Source organism: Ictalurus punctatus, chromosome 7 (assembly GCF_001660625.3).
Source record: "Ictalurus punctatus breed USDA103 chromosome 7, Coco_2.0, whole genome shotgun sequence".
NCBI classification, from domain to species: domain Eukaryota; kingdom Metazoa; phylum Chordata; class Actinopteri; order Siluriformes; family Ictaluridae; genus Ictalurus; species Ictalurus punctatus.
The window spans coordinates 11,261,333-11,287,820 of NC_030422.2; the positions used below are offsets into that span (position 1 = coordinate 11,261,333).

At 39.7% G+C, this 26,488-nt stretch overlaps 2 protein-coding genes across 3 annotated transcripts; one reads left to right on the forward strand and one right to left on the reverse strand.

Annotated features, from left to right (window-relative positions):
- The first annotated feature begins 74 nt into the window (after positions 1 to 74).
- LOC108267476 (complement factor H) lies at positions 75 to 16,079 on the forward strand. The gene is made up of 22 exons (XM_017471569.3): positions 75 to 282; positions 822 to 998; positions 2,096 to 2,269; positions 2,363 to 2,563; positions 2,664 to 2,708; positions 2,825 to 2,872; positions 4,772 to 4,933; positions 5,041 to 5,187; positions 5,318 to 5,363; positions 5,816 to 5,881; positions 6,759 to 6,829; positions 8,612 to 8,797; positions 9,843 to 10,016; positions 10,099 to 10,278; positions 10,473 to 10,652; positions 11,094 to 11,273; positions 11,503 to 11,673; positions 12,945 to 13,118; positions 13,631 to 13,810; positions 14,118 to 14,174; positions 14,727 to 14,888; positions 14,996 to 16,079. Exons 1-22 carry the CDS (start codon positions 225 to 227, stop codon positions 15,235 to 15,237), a joined length of 3,081 nt encoding a protein of 1,026 aa, XP_017327058.2. The 5' UTR covers positions 75 to 224; the 3' UTR covers positions 15,238 to 16,079.
- zbtb41 (zinc finger and BTB domain containing 41) lies at positions 15,736 to 25,081 on the reverse strand. Of its 2 annotated transcripts, none has more exons than XM_017471562.3 (11): positions 24,926 to 25,081; positions 22,838 to 24,048; positions 22,165 to 22,372; positions 21,581 to 21,650; positions 21,343 to 21,490; positions 21,122 to 21,251; positions 20,203 to 20,298; positions 19,218 to 19,324; positions 18,756 to 18,861; positions 18,537 to 18,625; positions 15,736 to 17,874 (listed from the first exon to the last, which is right to left on the reverse strand). In XM_017471562.3, the coding sequence occupies exons 2-11, from the start codon at positions 24,003 to 24,005 to the stop codon at positions 17,393 to 17,395; spliced, it is 2,604 nt and encodes an 867-aa protein (XP_017327051.1). In that variant the 5' UTR covers positions 24,006 to 24,048; positions 24,926 to 25,081; the 3' UTR covers positions 15,736 to 17,392. The 2 variants fall into 2 exon arrangements, with proteins under 2 accessions (XP_017327051.1, XP_017327053.1); XM_017471564.3 differs by having other exon boundaries at positions 22,838 to 24,005; positions 24,926 to 25,070.
- Positions 25,082 to 26,488: the final 1,407 nt, after the last annotated feature.

Consider the following 26,488-nt stretch of genomic DNA (forward strand, 5'->3'; position numbering starts at 1 on the left):
TGGTCATTTCCTTTTGCTTAACAAAGCAGTATCATCAATAAAGTTCAGCATTTTGAACGTGTCCTACTTTTTCTTTAATTTGGCACGCCAGCATTTGAGGGTTATGAAATCCGCAATGACGACATTTCTGGTGAAGTCGGGCAAATCATTAATGCTGCTTATAAGCAAAGCAACTTGTTTTGAAGGTTTTATGCTGCGAGCCGAGGTGAAGAACAACAGCAGAGATGAAGATGAAGATTATTATCTTGGCTTTTTGTGTTTGGTCATGTCGGGCGGTGATGGGTAAGCGCTCTTAGTAATAATAGAAAATCCACTGGAAAAATGATCCAAAAGGAGATTCTTGTGTTCAAAGACAGTGAATAGTTCTGTTGTAAATATACTAAATTAATTGCTTTTTTTAGTTAATTATTTTTTATTATTATTAACAAATTCACACAAGACAGTGCTGTATTTTTAATGGATTTGTAAGCTGGCTGTATTTTATATGTGAAAACACAGCTGTGTGCAAAAGTTTTGGCACCCCAAACAAATAACGTATTTTAACTTGTTTTAATGAATCACTTATTACCTATTTGAGGATTTCTTTGTTTTGTTTTGTTTTTTTACCATGCATTTCTCAGTGTAACCACCACCCTGAGTTAGTGCTGGGCAATATGAAGATAAATTACATGATAAATTATGCCATAATGTGCTTTTCTGACATACCATAGATATTGTGAAATTTTTTTACATAATTTTTTACATATATGATTTTGGTGGGTGCCAAGATTTTTGCACACCACGCAATCTTTTAATTTTAACGAATATAAATAATTGTGCAGAAAACTGTCCGTGTCCGCCGCTTGATAACGGCTTTTTGGTCCCACATTTGGAGATTTACGAACACGGCATTAACATTTCCTATGGCTGTGAAACGGGTTGGAAACCTGCTCTCGGAACACGTTGGGGAGAGATAACGTGCAGTAACGGCACATGGTCGCACAGCCCTCGGTGTATCGGTGAGTAATTTCAATGAATCTTTATGAACGTGCAAAAGCATACACTCACCAGCCACTTACATAGCACCACCTGTACACCTGCTCATTCATGCGGTTATCAAATCAGCCAATCAGGTGACAGCTGTATAATGCATAAAATCATAATCAAAGTACAGGTCAAGACAGCATGGTGCGACTAGCATCTAGTCAACAGCAGGTATATACACAGTATCTGACAAAAGTGAGTACACCCCTCACATTTCTGTAAATATTTGATTATATCTTTTCATGTGACAACACTGAAGAAATGACACTTTGCTACAATGTAAAGTAGTGATTGTACAGCTTGTGTAACCGTGTAAATTTGCTGTCCCCTGTCAGGGTCTTGGCAATCTTCTTATAGCCTAGGCCATCTTTATGTAGACTTTATGCAACAATTCTTTTTTTCAGATCCTCAGAGAGTTCTTTGCCATGAGGTGCCATGTTGAACTTCCAGTGACCAGTATGAGGGAGTGTGAGAGCGATGACACCAAATTTAACACACCTGCGACCTTGTAACATTAACAAGTCACATGACACCTGGGAGGGAAAATGGCTAATTGGACCCAATTTGGACATTTTCACTTAGGGGTGTACTCACTTTTGTTGCCAGAGGTTTAGATATTAATGGTGTGTGTTGAGTTATTTTGAGGGGACAGCAGATTTACACTGTACACTCACTACTTTACATTGTAGCAAAGTGTCATTTCTTCAGTGTTGTCACATTAAAAGATAATCAAATATTTACAAAAATGTGAGTGGTGTACTCACTTTTGTGAGATACTGTAATTACACGGTGTTGACGAGAGACGGTTGTTGAGAGGAGAATATCCTGGTTCAGAGGCAACGGGAACTCAAAACAACTACTCTTTACAAGCGTGGTGAGCATAAAAGCATGTCGAGGCTTGCAGTGGATGGCCAATACCACCAGAAGACCACAGGAATATGATGAACCTGAGAGCTAGTAAGGGATGGGGTAAAAGGAAATAGTGTTTTAAGGCTAATCAAGTCTCCACGCAATCCATAACGGCAAATTAAACAATAAACACGTTGAAATGTTCTTTTATTTCTTGTTCCAGATTCAACATCCTGTTTTACCCCGTATGCGTCACACGCTAAACCTGCACATCACCCAACGGCGTTCTATCCTCACGCAAGCCTTCTTCCATTCGTATGTGACCGAGGCTACGAGTTCGACGGAACGGATTCTGCATTATGTCTAAACGCAACTTGGAGGCTGCCGGTGTGCAAAAGTAAGCATCCACAAACACGACTGATATTTGCAAACAACGCTGTCTTCTTAGACTAGAAAAAAAATGATGATTTTGTGGTTTTTTGCCTCGCAGGAAAACCTCACACGTGTGATTCCCCGGCTAAAGTTTTCAACGTGACCGTCATGCATCCTAACCAGGACGTTTTTGAAAACGGCGACATGCTTAAATACGTTTGTGCAGAACTGTATATGCAGGCTGCTCTAGAATTTATGACTTGTTTGTATGGTATATGGAGCCCTGCGCCTGACTGTGATGATATTCTGACCGTTCTAGGTATGTTTTTTGCAGTTTGTCGTTCCATAAACTCCGTGAGGAATAAATAAAGTGAAAATGTTATCTAAAAAAACACCCCAAAAAAAATATTCTCTTACAGGTGAAACTGCAGTATTTCCTCATCAGGTTTCAGAGTTTTCTGACGGTAATCATAACAGCTCATTTTTTAAAAACATTTTAAATTTTTCACTTGAAAGTTTGTTGGTGGGTGTGGGTGAAGATTATAAAGATTAACTTACCGAATGAATTTTACACTATCAGATCTTTCAGATGCAGGAAGTCCTGTGAGAAGTGCAACTCCTCATACAGGTGTGGAACTCAGCCCTATAAGGCTCACAAATGAGAAAATTGCTTAAATTTTTTTTCCCCTGATATCAGCTCGAGCGAGGAGTAGAATCAAGTAAAGATACTATTAATGAATAAACACTTGTCATGTCTCGTGACGCATGTCACGATTGCCAACACCGGAAAAGCAGGTGCTCGCGCACCTTGCTTGTCCATGCGCGCTCACATGCTCTCCCACGCGCTGCTTAAAGAGAAAGGAATTCTGTCACGTCTCGTGACACAATGGAGATAAGGACGGATGCAATTGCAGGTTAACAGTTTTATTGAGAGACACAGGCAGGTAAATCCAAAACGTGATCCAAAACGTAATCCACAAACATGCAAAAGGTCAGGCGATCGGCAAACAGGCATAAACGAGGCAAGGCAGGAAACTATGTCGTGGTCACGGAAAACAGAGTCGATATACAAAAGATGAAACATAAGCTATGACTATGAACTGGGAGTGGAGAAACCAGCGTGAACTAAACAAACGAATCGAAACATGACTATGACTATGACTATGGAAAAGACTCTAAACTAATCTACTCTGAACTAATCTTATCCAAGATGACTATGACTATGACTATGGAAAAGACTCTAAACTAATCTACTCTGAACTAATCTTATCCAAGATGACTATGACTCTGACTCTGACTCTGACTCTGACTCTAAACTAATCTACTCTGAACTAGTCTTATCCAAGTTTCTTATCTAATGTTCCGCGCTGTTTGCTGAGAGGCTTTGTATATATACAAACATAATCAGCGTCCTAATAGCTGACGGCTGAGGGTAATTCAGACCCACATGAAACAATAGCCAATGACAGAACAAGGAGGAGACATAAGAGAAACAACAAATGCACGTGTTGAAATGTCACGATTGTTAATAACGGAAAAGCAGGTGCTCGCGCACAATGCTTGTCCATGCGCGCTCACATGCTCTACCACGCGCTGCTTAAAGGGGAAACCGTGACAATTATCGTCCCTCTAAAATCTATAAAATTTCTCCTCAGTCAATGGGGGTGCTGTAAATATTGCAAATCAATTTCTAACTCAATTAATTAACTTTTTAACACATTTTGGCTTCATATTCACATTTTGGTCATTCAGTCAGTGTGGGATTTGGGCATCTCCACTTCAATGTACTAAATCTCTGTAATCAGCGGTTTGATTTATAGCACATGGTACCACTGTATTAAATGCCCATTAGTGCTTGGACCCTGATAATCGACAATAACGATTTTATTGTCCCCACACGATATTACACCGCTATGATATCCAGTGATATCATATTATATTACCAGGGCTGCGTTCACACTATGTCGGAATTACCGTAATTACGAGACGACAACCCGGACATTCCTCTCAGATCTGCAAAATGCCATTAAACTGTATTGTACATCTTTTCGTTTATTTTTGGATTAATTGCGCATTATTAAAACGTTAATAATAGTCAACGATACGAATTATTACACAGAAATATTACGCGATAACGACTTTTTTTTACTCCTGAATCTGCCTCCATTTTGAGTGTTTCCACATGACGTCACAGCGGTCAGGTGGTACGAGTCAGTGCTCCCAGAAAATCCCTAGTTTACAAGTTGTATTTTCGAGGATGTTGGTACTTTTTAATTAATTTTTTTTTTTACAAGTCGGAATCTCACAATTAAGATAATTATGACAGGGCATGAATGCAGATTAAGCCCTACCCCTTCTCACCCAATCTCACAGGTTCTATAAAAACAATTTACGAAAACATCACTTGAGCACAAGCTTATTTTGTAATCACATGCACTGCATTCCCATTATAGACATATATATATATATTTAATGTTAAAGTCTTTTAAATATTCACATCCTGACACCGAACGTCTCTGGGTTTCAGTCAGAAAATGTCGAACGGAGCCTCGTTTAGAAAATGGCCACATTGCTCAGCTGAAAGGTGGAATGAGATTGTCAGCTGAGTGTTTGCCGTTTTACAAGCTAGAAGGACCTGCTGAAATAAGATGTGTTATGGGGAAGTGGACAGAACTGCCGGTGTGTAAACGTGAGTATTAGTTATGCCCTAAAACAAGCAACGCTGAGAGAACAGATTCATTCATTCATAATTCAGCGACATTAATACTCGGTTTGTTATTGCGTTCTGTTTCACAGCTCCGTGTACATTGGATAGGACCCGTTTTGATTCCGATCATCCTGATGAATATCTGATGGAGGGTGAACAGAAGACATTTTTCTGTAGTGGATTTAAACAGAAAAGAAACGTCAGATGCGTTAATGGAAACGCAATCTATGGAGAATGTAAGTGTATCTTTTGCTTTTTACACTTTACACTTCTCTGGCACCACATGCCTCTAAGGTTCATTTGATCAATTTTTTAAAGAAAATGTAGCACGATGTGCACTGAACATTTTGGGGATTTTGTTTACAGGTCACTCCTCTGGCAGGCTTTTGAACCAAATATTTATATCTTCTTAGTAACTACACTGGAACTGAAGAAGACACATTTACATGGTTCGAGAGTTTCAGTGAAAAAATCAATTCCCGCATGAAGACCAGTTCGAAGATGGTGGATTGTTACTTAAAGAAAGGGAAAAAAAACGGATCTTGAAACAATAAAGTTTACGATGAAACGATATCACTGCCTCGTCGTTTTCTTTGTTGAAACGATCCAAAAATGTAACCGGTCGAATGTAATGGAACGTACAACTTTAAGAGACTGAAGATAGTTGATTTCTGTATGAACTGGTCTGTGTGTTCAATTGATTTTTAGTGAATGAATACAAGATTGAACCTTGTTTACACAGTTTTCTGGAGGGGGAGGGGGTAGTTTGCCAAAATAACAATGATTGCTTTTCACTTATACTTTATTCTGGTATTGAAGTTTGTCTTTTCCGATTATATTTGACCAAGCTTAATTCTCACAAAGCGTCATTTTGGCCTTAATTCTCAAAAATATGTTTAACACAACTACCATACCAACACCATACCAACTGTACTGTGAAGCATCATACTTTGACCACACTTCTCTTCAGCTATTAATTAAGCCTAATAATCATCTTTGTTGTTTTTCCTCTTGGATTTCGTTGGAGACTCCTTCCTTAAATGCTCAATAAACAGCTCTGTACCATATGCAAATGAGCTGTTACCGTAGAAACGATAATGTATTAGAAGGATTTGCAGCTGTTGGAGCTGCTGTTCAAGAATTGGTCTTCTGACCAACAGTGTTGGTTGGTTTGGGTTATAGAAAATAAATCTCTGAAATTAAAAGTTTGGACAGGTTTTTTTTTTTTCGTTTATTTATGAATTCCTGTAAACTATTCAACCAGATGTTTTCTCTAGCATGTGAAGAATTATATATATATATATATATATATATATATATATATATATATATATATATATATATATATACATATACACACACACACACACACACATATACATATATATAACTGTGAGAACTCTCTGCCCAGGTTGAATCCATGGTGCTAAAAATTCACCCTGAAAGGTCACTTGACCATGTAGATACACACAATCTCTCTCTTATTCAGGCTTTACAAGTTTAAATATGAGCTGGATAACGCCGCATTTTTGTCTTTAAAACTCTGTAGGAAGGAAAAAAATGGAGCTCAGAATTTCAGTACATTTTAATTCTGCTTTAGTTCTTTTTATTTCTGCTTTTCTTTAATTCGGCATGTCGGCGCATGGAGTTACGAAATCTACAATGGGGAAATCTTTCTGTGGTTTCTGGTAAAGGGAGGCAGAAAGGTAAATCATTAACACTGCTTATAAACAAAGCAACTTGCTTTTATAAACTCATATGGATCTGGGATTAATCCGAAGGTTTTCTGCTGCGGTCCGTGGTGAAGAACAACAGAGAAGATGAGGACTATTATTATTATCCTGGCTTTTTCTATTTGGTCATGTCCGGCCGTGCTCGGTAAGATGTGTGGTGTGAGTGTGTGTGTGTGTGTGTGTGTGTGTGTGTGTGTATATATATATATATATATATATATATATATATATATATATATATATATATATATATATATATATAAACTGCAGTTATGGCTTGCGAAATGTATTTTGTTATGTAAAATTCCACAGTATGCAAAAGTCCCCCCGTCCCCCCAGTTTACAGAGTGCTTCATGCAAGCACACCAGCATGAGAGGTTAGAAGGATCATAGTTTTCTGAATGTACTGAAGCTCTGATATATTTGAAAGATTATTTAACAGAGTATTCTCAATATGGTGCAGTGTGATTTTTGCACACGTACAGTAGCTGTAGTTATGAGTCTTACGATGTCCCAACAGCTTCGTTCACATTTTAATAACTGGGGTTCTATCGAAACGTTCCATGGATTTCCAAAACCTGTCCATCAGCTAATGTTACACAATAACAAAGACAATGTAACATGATAAAAGAGGGGGGGGAAACTATGATACCCAGCTGTATGTAAAGAAAAGAGCAAATCTCATTTTTATTAATTCATGTTTTCCAACCCCTCTCAATTTATGGCTTCGTTATTGGGGTAAGTTCCATAATTTGCAGAAAACAGAGTGGACGAAAAAAAAACAAAAAAAAAACCAAGATATGATAAGTGGGAGATCTCCTTCACTGAGACTGAGAGACAGAAACCACTCCTTCTTCAGTGATACTGACACTCAGGCCGCACCTCCTTCAAAGAGACTGACACACAGAAAACACTCCTCCTTCAGTGACCCTGACCCTCAGGCCATACCTCCTTCACTGAGCCGGACAGAGACAATCTGATCTATTGTGCATTAGCTAGTGTCCCTGTGATTGACATGGGAGAGAGAATATGCCCTCCCACCTAGAAAGCACGGCCAATTTTGCTCTCCCAGCTCCCGAGTACAGATGGCCGTACCATCTTCATCACGGGGCCAACACTTTTCTGTGTAGTCCCGGTTGGGAACACTAAAAAGATTTCGCTTTTAGATTTTAAATTTACATACATCATTTCTTGCAAAAAAAAAAAACTAATGCAAACAACCAAACATTCGTACATAACATAATCCATAATAGACCAAAATGATTGCCTGGTGTCAGGGATTTAGGAAGAGGAATTGTCTCAGGTTCTCTAAAATGCTTTGAAAAAAAAACGTTCCAAATCAATCGACATTCCCGTATAACAGTAAGAAGCCGATCACCAAACGTCGACTTTGTTTTATTTGTTACTGTTTACAGCTCAAACTCATGCAGACGATTTGATTCGTCTTGCAATTACCACATGCAGTTTTGCACTCGGGTCTCCTTTGAACAGTGGACTAGTTCAACAGGATTCAAACAGACTTCATATAAAAACCATAATGAACTTTCCTTCACTTTCACACTATCCGTTGTTACCCAGATGAGGACGAGTTCCCTTCTGAGTCTGGTTCCTCTCAAGGTTTCTTCCTCATATCATCTTAGTGAGTTTTGACCCTCACCACCGTCGCCACTGGCTTGCTCAATACGGATAAATTCACACACTTAAAATTGTATCCCTGTGTTTATATATTTCTGTAAAGCTGCTTTGAGACAACGATGTTCTAAAAATTGCTATACAAATAAAATTGAATTGAACTGATTCCGTTATTTCAGAAGGCATTTTCACATTGTGACGTTTCTTTACCCAAGACTTTTTGTGATGTACCCAACGTGCAGTGGATTGGTTAGGGTGCCAACATTTCTTCTACACCATGCGTTTCTGATTGCAGAAATTGTACTAAACTGTCGACGTCCAAAACTCATGAACGGCTTTTTCGTCCCACACTTGGACATTTATGAACACAGCGTTAATATTTCCTACGGCTGTGACACGGGCCTGAAACCTGCCCTCGAGACGTGGTGGGGAGAAATAACATGCAAGGACGGCCAATGGTCTCACAACCCTCAGTGCATTGGTGAGTATTTTACTGATCAATAACATGATCAGTGCAATGTTTCAACTCTAAGCTGTCGTTTATATATATATATATATATATATATATATATATATATATATATATATATATATATATATATATATATATATATATATATGAAAACCACAATGAAAAAACGATCAGAGTCACAAAACTGTATTTTGGAGTTGTGCATCCATGGCTGTTGATTGAGCATTGAAGAATAATCTCATAAATGTACTTGGATGGAAAAATGATCAGAGTCCAGTCACATGACCGAAATCAGCCAATAGGCTGTGAGTAATGGCAGACGCCCAGCTGAGTGAATTTCATTGTTAACTTACTATCAGATTTCTTCAACATATCCCATTAGTAATTGCTCTCAGCAAACTTCAGTACTAGAACAAATAACATGTCACGTGCGAAATACAATGACATTCAGTGTCTAAAAAGGTTTTGTGGACCACTCAGTCAAGCTTTTTTTGATGAACTCCCTGTATATGACAGAATTGTGGGTAATATTCAAGTTGAGATTTATGTATAATGTATATTCTGTGAGTTTTCAGTATTTAAGTGATGTTGATGATGCTCAGTAGAATAAATTAGTATAAGTTCATCACTGTATTACTGTGAATACCCACAAAAGAAAGATCAGAGTCCACGAAAGCATTTTTTCATGCTTCAATTAACACAATGTAAACAATAATGGCTGATAACTTTTGGTATCTTCATAAAGACTATTAACTAGTCTAGTGAACATATCATCAAGATTTTCTCTGTTCTCAACTATTATGACATAAGAAGGTTCTGAAATTTGAAATCAAATTCTGGAATTCAAGCACAATGTGACTGATCGTTTTATCATTGCTGCCTTCATATATATTCTGCTTGTTGGTTTGTTCTACTAACCATGTTCTTATGTTTACTTCCATGACTTCCACAGTATGTACATGACATTTAACCTGTTATCCAGCAGACACATACACACAGGTTAATAATAAAATCGTAAAATAATACAGAAAGCTTCTTGCGTCTGTTGTTCTAGATAAAACACACTGTGCCCCACATGTGCTAAACGCCCATGCCGAACAGCCGTTAAAAACATCCTATGCTCCTAACGAGGAGTTTAATTTCAAATGCGAGCCCAACTTTGAGTTTGAAAGTGGAAACTCAAAAGCAAGATGTGAAAATGGAAAATGGACGCTGCCGAAGTGTAAGCGTGAGTGTCCTTGCTGCAAAACGTGAATAATATTTCCCGAGCGACTTTGCGTCACGCTAATGGAAAGATTTCTATTCGGCAGGAAAGCCTGAATTTTGCGCGCCTCCTCCCCGGGTTTTCAACGGAATGATCATACAACCTTACCAGGATGCATTCAAGAACGGCGCTCAGCTCAATTACGTCTGCGCAGACGGATATAAGATAGAAGGAAACGATTATAACATCTGTGAAAACGGCCAGTGGACCAATAGCCCTACATGTGGTAAGATTCTTTTACGTACTTTTGTTTTACATCTTATTGTGGATGGAAAGAAAAAAATCTAAAATCCCCTATGATCGGAGGTAAGTTACACCGTGTGTGTGCCCATGTCGCTGAATAACTACTCAACTGACACCACAAACGTGTAAAATCTTCTGTTTTTTTGTTGTATTTTTTTTGTTGTTTTTTGGTCCTAGTTGAAAAATCACCATGTAGTAGAGAACCAGCTGTGCGAAACGCCCGACCCGCAGACGAGTTAAGAAGGTCCTATAACCATGGAGACACCGTTCAGTTTATATGTAACAGAGGCTACACGTTTGAAGACACAGACTCCGCACAGTGTGAAGACGGAACCTGGAAGCTGCCCAAGTGTATAGGTGAGCGTCCTATACATGGAAGAAAATGGAAGATTAGGATTTTCTCATAGTAATAATGACTGCTTAGTGCAGGCGTGGCTAGATCAGTAGCCCGAGCAGGCTTCCTGTCCAGGCTGTTAAGTGGAGTTGCAGTTAGTTCTTGTGTCTGAGCAAAACCGAATCTTGATCCAAATCTATTACTTTAAGGACTCTTTTAGTCAATTTTCTACACTGTTTCGCTCGCTAGTACAGATGTAATATAAGGCTGAATCCAGCAAATCCTAGTAGGATTTTGGATTAAAGTGTATCATGACGATAGTTTATGCAAATGAATCAGCATTTATTTGTTCGTTAAGTCTAAAATCCCCTACGAGGTAAGTTACACCACGTGTGCGCTCACGTCGATAAATAACTACTACAGTGACTCCACAAACGTGTAAAATGTTCTGTTTTTGGTCCTAGTTGAGAAATCACCATGTAGTAGTAAACCAGCTGTGCGAAACGCCCGACCCGCAGACGAGTTAAGAAGGTCCTATAACCATGGAGACACCGTTCAGTTTATATGTAACAGAGGCTACACGTTTGAAGACACAGACTCTGCACAGTGTGAAGACGGAACCTGGAAGCTGCCGGAGTGTATAGGTGAGCGTCCTCATTACAAACATGCCTCATATTTCTCAACAACACAGAGACGTTATAAATTAAAGAAGGGTTCATGAGGAGAACGAGGGCTTTGGGAGGGAGGCAGGTGTTTGAGACGAATAATAACATGGCGTTTAAGACTAAAATCCAGGGGTAAATTACACTGTGTGTGAAAAAGTACAGTAAATGAACATTTAAAGCCACGCACGATCTGTTTATTTTGTTCTAGATCCAACACGGTGTACTGCCCCACGAGTGGCGAACGCCCAGCCTTCAGGAACGTTAGAGTCATCCTATAGGTCTGGAGACTATGTTGTGTTTCGATGTGACCGCGGCTATGAGTTTGAAAGAAGACACCCATATGCAACGTGTGCAGACGGAACCTGGAGGCTGCCGGTGTGTAAGTATCCTCACAAGTATTATTTGTGATGAGTCTGATGGTTTGAGGTCTCAGAGTTGTGTAGGCTGTTTATAATACTTTTTTTTCTAAGGAAAGAATCACATTTTTTGGGGCTTGTTTTGTAAATATGGTCGCTTGTTAGGAAAATCTGACGAGCAACATCATGTTTTATATATATATATATATATATATATATATATATATATATATATATATATATATATATATATATATATATATATATATTTTTTTTTTACATTTATCTATTACAATACATTTATTGGTCTATCTATTTTCCCCAGTGCATTGACACTGTCTGCTCACAGCCTCACAATAATATCAGCGCTGTAGTGTATTTCTCCCTCCTACAATTATTACAGGTTTTTACACAAAAACAAGCATAACATACTCGTATAACACATATATATATACACATACATACACGCACACACTAATAGTAGTTATGGCTCTAATGTAATCTCCTTTTCCGTCTCTCTAGTCATATTCTGCTGGCGGGTGAGCACAGACGAGTGCCCGTCCTCCCAATAAACTTTGCGTCCGTCTTCGGTCTCTTTGGCTCTCTGCGTTTTCACCTCCTCTCAAAAGCCATGCCGATATTAATTCCCACTTTAGCGCAGGATCTGTCGCCTTGTCTTTTTGTTAAGAAACAGCCGGTTCCCCAGAGGTCAACGATGATTGCGTTTGGAATGTTCCAGATTAAACACAGTCGTCTAGATGACGAGTTTCAATTCTAAGCAACTGTCATAAGAATAAACTACAAATGCTCCACTGTCCTCAGCAACCCCAGCACCCGACCCCTAAACCCCCCCAAACCTGCCCTGTACCCCTGTCCCCCCCCCCCCCCCCCCCCCCCCACACACACACACACACACACGCGCGGCCAATACACACGATATAGTAGCCGGCGCGTCATCTTTCTGTTTACAGACGTGATATGACCATGCGAAGACGAAATCCCGACCCGACATTTCGAATTATAAATCGTTATTATAAAGCTTGCCGTTGCGAATCAGTGTAACGTAAGGAGACAATTTTGAACATTGATTTTTTTTGCGTACATCTGTACGTCTTTTTAAATAAAAATTTTTTAAAAGTTCTGTACTTTAATGCCTTCGAAATTTTGGGGTTAAGTTATAAATCTTCGGTCAGAGGGAAATTACTCCATGTGTGCCGCACACATAACTACATCAGTTTAAAAATGTCACTTTAAAGCTGGACGTGTATAAATGTTCTGTTTTTTTTTCTTCTAGGTCAAAAATTATGTGGTACGCCAAGTGTGCCGAACGCCCGACCTACAGTAGGGTTATCGACTTCCTATAGTACTGGAAGCTATGTTGTGTTTAATTGTAACTCCGGCTATGAGTTTGTAGGAGAACATTACGCAAAGTGCGTAGATGGAAATTGGGAGCTCCCGGTGTGTAAAAGTAAGTATCATCATTGCAAACATGACTAATATTTCTGAACAGCGCTGTGATTATATAATAAAGACAAGATTACTTCATGGGAAAAACCTCACACACGTGATTCCCCCACAATCTGGGTTGGGGATTTTTCTTAATCAATAGGTAGATTAACAACAATTCTTAATGAGTTTCACAAAAGAAATACTTTATTCGGTTGTGGATGTTTAAACATAAAACGCACTTCACAGAGCTGTGACGTCACTCGACGCTGTAACTAAAGCGTACGCTAACCGTTTCAAGTCCCACCGCGTGCTGCACTACACACATCGGCCAAGCCTGACAGTGGAGAGAGAGAGAGAGAGAGAATATAAATATGCTGTGAATATAAATATGCTGTGCAGGAACATCTAAAATCCACTGATGAACATTAAATTACACCATGTGCACACACACACACACACACACACACACACACACACACACACACACACACACAACTAAATTAAATCCATGTATAAATGTTCTGTTTTTAGGTCGAGATGAAACGGTGTGTTCTGCCCCACACGTGCCGAACGCCCGACCTGTAGTAGATTTAACATTGTTCTATGCTACTGGACGCACTGTTAGATTTGTATGTGACAGCGGCTATGAGTTTGAAGGAACAGATACTGCGAGGTGTGAAGGTGGAATCTGGAGGCTGCCAGTGTGTAAAGGTGAGACATTACAAGGCCGTCATTTACCTCTCTCAGTACATACCAGTTACACATATCACCGTACAGATACAAATACTACCTTTTACGCCCGATGAGAGGACACGGTAACACGTCTCGTAGCCGAAACTTTGGCCTGACTATTTGTCGAGGGTGAAAACACGAGCACGGTGTTCTACTTTAGAAACGTTGGGCCTCGTTTATGAATATTTTAGTAGAGTTGAGTAGGAATGTAATAAGCGTCTGAATCAGTGTAACTGGAAGTGTGTATGACTTTTATAAAGGACTGGAATAACTCTTTCATGTGCAGGACGTGGGCCTCACGGTGGATCTCTACATCCTGATCCTGATGCGGTTCTGTTGCCTGGTAATAAAGATCACAAATTCACTCCCAGATCGCTCACATTTTACACTGTTATTAAAAATGAAGTTGCGTGTTTAGCTGCAATCTCTTGCTAATCCCACCCTGACTTGGGCACTCTGTAAACATTAGTCTCAAATTTCCTCCCAAATTCACACTTCCCGCAGCGTGTCGTGTTACGTATACAGTGGGGGAAATAAGTGTTGAACACGTCAACATTTTTTTTCAAAAATAAATATATTTCCAACGAGGCGATTCACATGAAATTTTCACAAGACTTTGGTATTAACTCAGGAAATCCAGAAATATAAAGAATTCACAGCATTAAAGTCCGTAAATAAAGTGGAATGACACGGGAAAAAGTATTGACCACGCTAAGAAAAAGCAGTTCTTCGAGGCAAGGTAAGTCAAGGAACCAAAGTATATTTACTGAAACAAATGTCGACGCCTCCAATACTTATTTCCCCCCGCTATGTGTGTGCTTTCTACAGTATATTTATAATTAACGATTTATTCCGTTAATCTCCACGTCGTCACACGTATTGTCTCTGATTTCAGTCAGATATTGTGGAACTCAACCCCTTATTGAAAATGGAGACGTTACCGAGCTAGCAGGTGGAAATGAATTAAAAGCTCAGTGTAAGAGACTTTATAAACTAACAGGACCTGGAACAATAAGATGTGTTAACGCGAAATGGACGGAGATCCCGGTGTGTAAACGTGAGTATTAATTACACCAAACAACTATTTTACAACGCTGAGAGAACAAATGAAGTCGTGATTCGACAACATTTAGAAATGGTTTATTATTGTTTTCTGTTTCCTAGCGCCGTGTAAACTGGATAGGACAAAAATTCTTCATACTCATCATCCTGATGAATATCTGCAGGAGGGTGAAACGAAGAGATTTTACTGTAGTTACAGAGATCAAATAGATATCAGCTGCATTCATGGAACACCAGTCTATGGTGAATGTAAGTGCATCCTGTGTTTTATCGAGACAAAAGCAATAACGGCGTTTCTCTACTTACAGATTCATTTATCTTTATTTTCCGCAGTTATTATATAATGAATAAAACACACAGCACACAGCACTTTACCAGCTTCAGATTTTTTTTATCCGTTTATTATAGTCACCATGAATGTTGTGTGACCTGTTATCAAACAAGTTAGTTCTGTTCTCGCTTACACTCTAGTAACTATAAACGGGCTGCTCCCTCACCAGCCGCTCTTCGTCCTCTCTTTTAACGTGAATACGCAGACACTGGAGACTCCTTCTAGAGAACTTCACCATATCAAGGACTACATGCATTCCATACATACATAATCTGTCAGTGCACAGTATAGAAACATTAACATATTAGAATTTGTAGCTGCGCTAGTGCCAGAGCCACTCTTCTAGAAATGTATTCAACCCTAACCTTCTGACCAATCAGGATCCAGAATTCAACAGCGCTGTGGTGTAAGAATGCAGTAATATTAGGACCTGTGATCGTTATTATGCTCAGTTGCTTTAATGAGGTTTATTTGAGCAGTTTTGAACAAAATGGAGAATGAGGATGTGCAGTTGAACGTTTTGGGGTTTTTATTGAGACTGTCTTATTTTGTTTACAGGTAAATACCACTGGGTAAGTACATACCTATTTTAATTATGGCAAAAAATACTAAATGCAATTAATATATTATAATAACTGTATCAGCAGAGTAACACTGTCTGTGGTCCAGTGCTGATACCGAATCTTAATTCAGATATATTCATTCATGTCTATGTGCACTAGTTTTGACAGTGAGCTGTATCAACGACTAAATCTTGGAGGAGGAGTGGGGGGGACATCTGCAGAGCTCTTGCTACTGATCATCCTTCTCAGCATTAACACTCACTTTTCAACCAAAATAAATAAAAGCATATCACTTTCGGCTTTGCGTTTCCTTTTCACTAGGCCCACAGAACAAATAGAGATGTCATTGAGGTTGCGTGAATGGAAGGAGAACTCCGCCGTTTTGATTGTATGACCTGTGACTTTAATAGGTCCATAAAATGGAAAGCAGTCTCTAGATCATTCTGCAGGATTTGGAAATTTTGTCATATCGTTCTAGTCAGGGGCGATAAGCGAGTCCTAAAGGAACCGCAGCAGACAATGTTAATGGCGAAATTGGTTTGATGATGTAAAGCTTTTAAGAACATCATTTTGGTGCAAAAACAATGAATTGTTTTTAATGACATTATCCCTACTACGCTGAATCACTCACACAAGCTTTAGGGACTCACATTTAATATTTTCTTGAAATCCACCACCTATACCAGTGCATTGTGGGATTGAATAAGGATATTTTTCCACTATAAAATGGCCAACGTCAGACACAGCACCTGTAGCATTTTTTTTTTTTTTTTTTTTTAAACAACACTCAGAAAAAAAAGGGTTAAGGGTTCACTGTAATTAAATATCCTTAGCTTCTGACAGGAAGTTCTACATAACAGGTGCATGCTGGTTTCTACATAATACCTTTAAGGATAACTAAATAACTATGTATTTAAGCTAGAATACTTTTGTTTTTCCTCAAAGAACACAATATTACTAAACTAGTTAGCCTAGGAAAACAAATCCTGAACATGCCCACGAGGTGCATTAGAAGTACCAAACATTTGCCTATGCTGTGCCGTATCATAAACCCAAATCATCCTGTTGAGGATTATATAGAGAGCAAAAGATAAAAGAGTAACTTAATGGCATTTCGTTATCTCTCACGTCACTACTGAAGTACATTACAGAATAGACCAGAGCAAAACCTGTTCATTCTCCACTCACATCCAGTCCCACCATGATGTTGCACATCTACTGCGCTTGGAACGCTCTTGTGCTTATTAGCCATAATAACTTCCACATGTGACGGACATGCAGCGAGCGTGATCGGTAAACCCAACGCGAGAGCCGAAAATTAATCGACAGCGTCCAATCAATCAGTTTCAAGAATTCACTCAAGAACACTGTGGTATACCTGATCTGATGTCATTTGTTTTTGTTTTTTTCTTCATTATAATCTTATCATACACTTCTGACTATGCGAAACATATTAAATGGTTCATATGTTACACAGGAGATGCACAGGGAACTTTTGCTCTTGACAGTACTATTACTAGACAATGTTAAATAAAAAAAAAAAGTGGAAACGTTAATAAAAGTCCATTGACATTTCATGATCTTATTAGGTGAGCTTTTAAAACGCTACTGAGCGTGCTCAGAGGTGGCCGAGTCGAGGCCGAGCAGTGTGCTGAGGTACGAGGGCTCCCTCGGGTCCAGGATCTGATCCGACCGGACCGGGTGCACGATGTTGGCCGGCTGAGGAGTGAGCGTGTATTTTTCCAGGAAGACCAGGTCAGTGGATGGCTGGTATCCACCCGGCTGCTGCTGCAGATCGGCTCCGGCTTCCTCTGGAACGTGGACCGGCACCAAAGCCACGGGGACGCACACCTCGGCCGGTTTGGATGTTTGGGACGTTTCGGGTGTTTGGGACGAGGCCGGGTTGGGAGGACGCGCGCTGTGGACATGGTCCACGTGATATTTGAGCTTGTCCTTGCGTTTGAAGGCGGCGCTGCAGTGAGGGCAGCTGAAAGGCCGCACCTCTGAGTGGATGACCATGTGCTTGGTCAGAGTTTTCTTGATGCGGAAGGTTTGGTTGCAGATCACGCAGCGGTGAGGCTTCTCTCCTGGTTTAAAACACATACACACACATAAACACACACCTTGATCAAAATGAAATTTATCCTGAAATCACGGCACTGGTTTACAGCACGCATGGATTAGGGGTGTGGTTGTGTGGGTCATCCTTAAAGGCCTCTTTGCATATCAGTCCTACTAATAGATCTGTTAATAAATCTGTCAGTTTCAATGGAGGAGGCATGGCCTTTCTACTTGTCAGACCCAGTGAAGTAGGCGTGGAAGTGAGGAGTGAAGTGTGGTCTCTGTACCTGTCAGTCTTAATAAAAGGAGGCATGGCCTCTGTGCTTATCATTCAAACTAAAGGAGCTGTGTTCTCTGCAACTGTCAGTCTTAGAGACAGAGGCGTGGCCTATGTGCCTCTCAGTTTTAGTAAACGGAGGCATGGCTATGCTAGTCAGTTTTAATAAAGGAGGTGTGGCCTCTTTGCTTTCTGTCTTAATAAAGGAATCCACTCTGTGCATGGCCATTCCAGGCATGGAGGCGTGGTTTCTATGACTGTCAGTCTTAGAGACGGAGGCGTGGCCTCTATGCCTCTCAGTCTATGCGGCTCAGCTTTGAATCACACTGCAGTAAATCATCAGCTGGCCTGGATTGATCCAGCTGACTGACGAAGCACGCCGAATCATCTCGAGAGGAGAGGCAACGTTACCTGAATGCGTCCTGAAGTGTGTCATCAGATTGGTTTTGCCTCTGAACTCTTTCTTGCACACCTCACACTGGTGCACTACAGCCTTGTACCTGCAGGTTCAGAGAACACATTGTCAGAGCGGTTAAACAATATTCTGTCCGAAGACTAATAATCGGCCACACACAATACAACACGGTATACTGATGTCGTTTAAGTGTACAGAAGTGTTTTTTTTTTTACTTTCTCCACACTTTCTCTCCCAGGTGAATACTTTTGTAGTGGACGTTCAGGTGATCGGCGCGTCTGAAACATTTCCCGCACTCTTCACACTGATGCGCTCTCTCGCCTGTGGGGGTACGGAACTGTGCGTTAATAAGACATTTATCATTTCGGTTTAGAACACGCCCTTGTCAGGATTTGTTTACATCGTATTCTCTTATATGTTAAAGAAGATTTCGTTCCTCCATGCTCTGATGTAATCTAAAAAAAAAAGTAACAAATAAAGTCCAGCTACTTTACAAAGCTGCCACCTAGTGGTCACTGTTGGAACAGACAATAAAAATGAACGTATGCTCTTTACTCTGTACACATTTTTACACATTTTCGTACAAACTACAGTGTTCTAAGTGTTGTAATTCCTAGAAGAAAAAAAAGGATCTCACACACAACCTTACAAGGAAATGTTAGTAAGCTTTACGTTACCGGTGTGTATTTTCTTGTGTTTCTTTAGATGATCGTGTCGAATGAAAGCTTTTCCGCATTCTTCGCACTCATAGCGTTTATCATCGTGGTGGACACGAACATGGAGCCTGGAGAGATGGAAAAGGAGTTAAATCTCCTGAGAAAAGCCTCTGATTTGCTAAAATACCAAATAAGGCACCCTTTAAAAAAAACTTGGGACAGTGTGTGTGTGTGTGTGTATGTGTGTGCGCGAACAAGTGCGAAAAGTGGGAGTGTGTAACAGGTGGTGTACAAAAAATGACAAAAAAGTGTAGATGTAGAAAACCATATGTAAATGAGACTTTTTCTGAATGTGTTATTTGTTTTGTTTGTTTTAGACGTGTGAGTTGAGATTTCCTCTCGGTGTTAGTTTATCTTTGCTACAAGAGCTCGTGTCACTTAACAAGCTCATTTGATTCAGATTCGACTCGCAAACGGCTCACTGCATACAGATTCTGCGATATTTTGACCACGGATTTTTTCTTATTTATTCTTAAATAAGGGTGACACTGTTTCAAAATTCAAAAAATCTTCTAGTTAACAAAAGTATAAAATAATTCAGAAAAAATTGCCAGAAATTCTATCAAATCTATTTAAATAGGTTCTTGCAAAATGAGCAAAGTAGTACAGTGTCAAATGCTGTGTAAGGGGATTCGATACATGCGAGTCGACTCGCCTAAAAGAGTCGACTCAAGGAGCTAACTCATCGGCAAAAGTCAAGTCCAATTCTTACTATTGACCAATGTGCTGTGTTATTGGTCGTAAATTCATCCAATGCTTACGCTTTACTAATTAAGATGAATTAGCGGGTCTGTTTGATATGAACAATTGTTACGTGTTCCTGGGCAAACAGAACTAAATGGGCGGGGTTAATTGGAAATGACATCTTCAAAGTCAGTGTGTTTACAGCATTCAGCCTCAGGACGGCAGAAACGCACAGCACGTTTCTCTGGAACCTTCTCCGCACCTGTAGGAGCTGCCGTGGCGGAAACTTTGTCCGCAAATGCTGCACAGGTGTGGTTTCTCCCCGCTGTGGATCCTCAGGTGCTCCCGTAACGTCGTCCTAGAAAAGGACAATAATAATAATAATAATAATAATAATAATAATAACAACAACAACAACAACAACAACGTTATACAGAATCACTCTAGACACACAGCTACATCTATATCACATGTCAGTTTCATTCAAAATGGATTTTATAAACATTTAACACTTTACTGCATGGTGTTGCCATATGGCAACAATTAATTTATCTCCAATTTCTTGATAGGCAATAATACAAAATGTAACTGGGGAAAAAAGTGTGCTTTAATCTTGGCATAACAAAAACAAACAAAAAAATGCCATGTCAGATGACCAGGAAGTGCTGTTTGCACTTCCTTTTCTGCAATCACATGGCGTGGTGAAGGTCATCATCGGAGGGTTCTCAAAATGATACATTTTTCAATATTTAGGCAAAACTACTCTAAGGAAAAAACTGAAACACTATCTGAGATAAGTTAACATAATTTTTTTTGTCACTGAAACAAGTTTATATATTTTAAGCCTACTCTTCAGTAGTAAAATGTTAACTATTGCCATATGGCAACAAGATGCGATAACGAAACTGCGGTATGTGCGTAATAATTTTTTTTCTAAAGATGTCACAAAACGTACAGTTACAACTTTATCTCTGACCGTTACAAAGCGCTGACACTGGAGACTCCTTCCATACACATTAAACTAACGCTCAGAGAAAATTCTGGCATAGCGACAATTACGTACATTTTTTAATCTGTTTACAAGACGCGTCCCTATGATTGAGCTGTTACTACAGAAATGATAAGGTATGAGACTGAGGGCGTTAATATAAACCTGTGATGACTATGTAACTCTTGCTCACCTCTCTCGGACCGACTTGCCACACAGGGAGCATGTCCACTTCCTCTTCCCTCCGTGAGTGCACTCGATATGCCGCTTTCTGTTGCCGGTGTCATTAAACTGCCGTCCACAGATGTCACATGGGAAAGGTCCTGTCAGAACATATAACATGGAAAACGTCAACGGCACATTTCTTTTCTTTTTTCCTGTCACGGACGAAACCAAAACAGGAAGTGTTGGCACCTAAGTGGTACTTTTCTTGGTGTTTCAGTCGGGCAAAGCGGGACTTGAAGTACTCGTCGCAGTAGGCGCATTTAAACGGCCGGTGCTGAGAGTGTAAGATCATGTGCTCCTCCAGGTGGGGGCGCCGTGTGAACGACTTGTGGCAGATCTACAACGTAAACAACGGCGTTTGTTCGGATGTAATTATGAACACAGGAATGAGGTGATGGATGAAAATTGCTTAGTCTGAAAAACTCACATCACACTTCCAGCCTTCACTCTTCCTCTTCTTCGTGCTCAGAAACTCTTGCACGTGGTCAGGATGGAACCTGAGAGAGAGACAGAGAGACAGAGAGAGAGAGAGAGAGAGAGAGAACACACACACACAGCATTTATACCCAAGATAAAAAGTGCCCACACTTAAAGCTACTCAAGCTTTAAAATGAAAAGCAGAAGCTCTGACACTTGCAAATCTGTTATTTGCTTAACTCAATTTGTGTGAAAGGTCACAAAGATGAGTTAAGTTTTAAGGAAAGGGTTAGGGTTGGGGGTGGAGTTAACATTCACACATTTTCTTACAACTTTTTATCTTTTTTGAATGAAATTGAACATCGTTTGAACATTTTTATAAGATCAGGTTCTTTATTCATTACAGTGAATTTAATGTATGAAGACAGAGAGACTAATAGATAAAATGCACAATAACATGATTAATTGAATCATAATAAAATCAATAATATTTTAGTTATGACTTTTGGGTACTTGGGAAGTAAAAATACGCGGGAGTGTTTTTTTTTTTTTTAAATGGACTGTTTTTAGTGATATAACATGTCTCATGCTCACCTTTTGACATGCTTGCCCAGCGTCTTTCTGCTGGCGTGAAGTTTGTTGCAGAACGGACACTTGTGATCTTTTCTTTGCACCGGCGCGTCAGCGGTGTGTTTCTTCTTGTGCACGGTGAGATTGGATTTAGTGGAGTAGCGCTGCAGACACACGTCACACTGAAACGGCTTTTCTCTGGTGTGCACTCGCGTGTGACTCTCATATTTTCCTGTGATATGAAGTCAACGGAGCAGCTGATGAAGCCTGAACACGTTTATATATAATATAGGATTCAAAAATATGCAAATATTTGAAAAAAGTTTTATAACAGAGAAGGCTTAGATATGCAAATACTTAAATACTGTATTGCAAATGTCACCAAGATAAACTACCAATCTAATAGAGCTTATAATCTTCTCCGACTGCTTTTTATCACCATCGTTCATGAAAACTTAGTCAAATTATACTTCTCATATGACAATTTCTGGGCCAGAAGAACTGTAAACTAGCCAGGCCCAACAATGGCAATACTGCAAATCACAGTTTTTCAAAAGTATCTTTGAAATGAAAGAATCATTTCAGATATAAGTCACATTACAAACAATCTTTATGAACAGCATCACTGAGTAAAATTCTATATGTTTTAATACTTTCTTGTTTAGTGACTATCAGACTACTTTATTAAGTCTCTCACCTATACGATCAAATGTCTTGTCACACTTTGGGCATTTGAGCGTCTTTTTGTTGCCATTTTGGATGATCACTGGGGCAAGGCCTTCTGGGTAAACATGGCCGCCACTGCTCTGCACCACTGATGCATCATGGTCCTTGGTCAGATGACTAGCACTTGACTCCACCTCCTTCCTACAATCTGCATCGTCCTCAATTCTCACGCTTCCAGTCTCTGCTTCCATAGCGCTTTCTGTTTCTTTTTGTTCTCCATCTTTGATTTGTTTATGCTGGTTTTCTTCATCATTAGCATCATCATCATCATCATCTTCATCTTCATCATCTTCATCATCTTCATCAACATCATTTTTATCATCAGAGCTATTTCCTTCGTCCACATTTGCATCCTTTGGCCTACGGTTCTCCAATCCAAGGCAGTTCTTGCTGTCCTGGCTCTCAAATTTTCTTGGTGTCCTCCTCTGACGGGTCGACGTGCGTTTACTGCTCGAAGGAGCCGCCGTTTCAATGACCTCAGCTTGGCTGTGCATCTTGGCCATGTGGTTCTCCAACGACTTTTTATAACAAAACGTCCGGCTACAAAGCAAACACTGGGCTTCTCCAGGAGATTGAGGCTTCTTAAGCTCTCCTGAAGAAGAACTCTGAGGTTCCTCCACCAGCACTTCCTCCTCCTTCTCGACTTCTTCTGGTGCTCGGCTTGGTGTTGCTTCACCTGCTAGAAGATTCATCGCCTCCATCATGTCAAAGAAGCACGCAGCCTCGGATAATGATGGGATTTGGCCCTGCTGCACTTCCATTTTGGACGTGTACAGAAAGTTGAGCAAGTGTTCAAATGTGGAACTATCTACATCATCAAAGTTCATATGGTCCAGCTGAGGGTTTTCGCTCAGTTTAGTATGGAAGTAGCTGCTCCCGAACGCTAATACCACCTTGTGTGCTGGGTACATTTCCCCACGAACAGTGATGGCGATGTCGCAAAACGAATGCACTGCATGTCGGTCTTTGTTTAAGAACTCAAGGAAGCAGCTATCGCTTTGCAAAATTCGAAGACACTGTCTTTCCTGTGCAGACTCATCACCAGTTGAGACCTCACACTTGTCCATGGCAGGTGCTGAAGCTTCTTCCTCTACACCCACCTTTTTCTTCTCCATGTTCTGCTTCATGCTCTTCTTCATCTTTGGGATTTAACAGAAGAGTTCCACATCGGAGATGTTAATACTACAAGAAGGGGAAATCATCTCAGTGTAAAAAGAACAATAAATAAAGAAACAGATTTACTCTACGTGGCTGAATTCTCAAATCTGATTGGTCAGAAGGTGTTGATTCATTTTCTTGCAGTTCTGCAAGCTCTGACAGTAGCGCTGCTACAAATCACAGGTTACTGGTTTATCAATGCAAATGTTTTGATAAAAACAGATTATAAGATGTGCAACTGTTGATATGGTGAGGTTCTGTGTAAGGAGACGTTTATTTAATATTTCTGGAAGGAGTCTCCAGTGTCAGTGCTTTGTTACAGTCAGAGGTAAAGCTCTAACTATTCTTCTTCTTATTATTATTATTAATATTATATTCGTTTACTTTTTTACAGCTCTGTAACATCGTAATTCAATCCTAGGGTGAACGAAAATGCTTTTTTTCTTCTTTTTCCCCCCTCCACCTCACCTCGGCTGTACACTAGCATAGATTAATCTATGCTAGCGATTGGTATGATTTACAATCAGGCGGATACGATAGATACCAAAGGGTCCTCAATATGCAAAAGATAGCAATAATAAATATTATTTAAAATACATTGTATTAAAAATACTTTGTTATTATTATTATTATTAGTAGTAGTAGTAGTAGTAGTAGTATTTCGAAGTCTATATTTTAGGCTGTTGTGTTAGTTATTCATTGTACTGGTGATTATTTTGCGCGTCGATATTGTATTAATTTAAATCAGGCAGACATCAGCGAGACCTAAAAAAAGGGGGGGGCCTGCAAAACACCGGAACAGACAAAGGTCCCCCTTTAAAGGGAGAATGTCGACTAACGACACTACAAAGTCCTTCAAAAGGCAATAGTAATGCTTAGTATATCTTTCTGTTGTTCCTACCTTTATTAAACAGCTTCGCGTGGTATTTATACATCTAGAAAAACACAATAAAACGTGTTTTCCATCAGCAAACTGCGCGAACACAAAAATGTCCACAACAAAACAGATGGGCGCTGCACCTCCCCCTGTGAAATACTCCTGACGTCGCAATAAGCTGGGTGTTCATTGGTTGTTTCTACTTGCCAAACGTTAAATATGACAACATAATGGCGTCGGCGTCATATTTATTATTTTAATGTCGACACTATCATTTTTACTTCACTATTGATACCAAGTATAAAACAACACTCTGCGGTAAATGTTATAAGCCATATACAAAATGGATACCTTTTCTATTGGTGTGACTCCACATACATTGCTGAATAAGATTCTACACCTGTTTCTACACTTACTGTTCAAATACTGTTCACACTTGTTTGAAAGCACACACAACTAGGGGGAAAAATGACAAAAAAAAAAAGGCAGGCACAGGTCTTTCATTTTAATACAGTCATGGTGAAAAAGAAAGTATACCTTCCTTCAATTCTGTTTTTATTTATCAGAGCCTAAATAACAATTGTGTGGTCCTCACCAACTTCTATAAACAAACAAATAACCTCAGGTGACCAAAAAAACAAAAATACAGCAGATTTCAAAATGTAGTGATATTTTTTCTTCCAAAAAGTAAACCAGCATTAGACGAAACTATTGGGGTGGCCCAGAAAGCAAGGTTAACTTTAACATAACCCAGAAAGCAAGGACAACTTTAACATAAACACTGAATTCACATTCATTAAATGTCATGAATTCCTACCTTTGGTGTAAATCTGTGTTTTGAACACCAAGAGGTTAGTGACCATTACTACACTGTATGGCCAAAGGTTTGTGTACCCCTGCCCATCATACCCGTATGCGATTCTTCCCCAAACTGTTGCCACAAAGTTGGAAGCACACGATTGTATAGAACGTCTTTGTACGCTGTAGCATTAGAAATTCCCTTCAGTGGAACTAACCTGTTCCAACATGACACAGAGTGCACAAAGCGCGCTCCATGAAGACATGATGTGTTAAGGTTGTAAGAAGGTAGAAGAACTTGAGTGTCCTGCACAGAGGCCTGACTTCAACCCCATTGAACACCTTTGCGATGCACTGGAAGTGGAGCCTCCTCACCCGACATCATTTACCAAACTGAAGTGTGTATTATACTGCGGTGTCGTGATGCGGCCCAACACAAAAGCAAGTTACTGTTAGCCTGAAGTTGATTATGACAGCACATTCTGAACCGTTTTATTCCTCTTATACCTCAGCAATTTGTTAACGATGATTATACTTTTTATCCATTTATTGTTGTGAGACAGCCTTGAAACAAGTTAGTTACAGCAGCTGTAATGATATGTTATTCCCTGACCAGCCTCTCTTTTTAACTTTTTTGACGTGACTAAGACTAAAAAAGACACAGCTTCATGAATAGAAAGCACAAACTTGTCTGATCTGAAGACTTCTGACTGACTGTTACAAAGTGCTGATGCTGGTGGCTCCTTCCATAAATGGTAATTGAACATCTCCTTATAGAAAACTTTATCA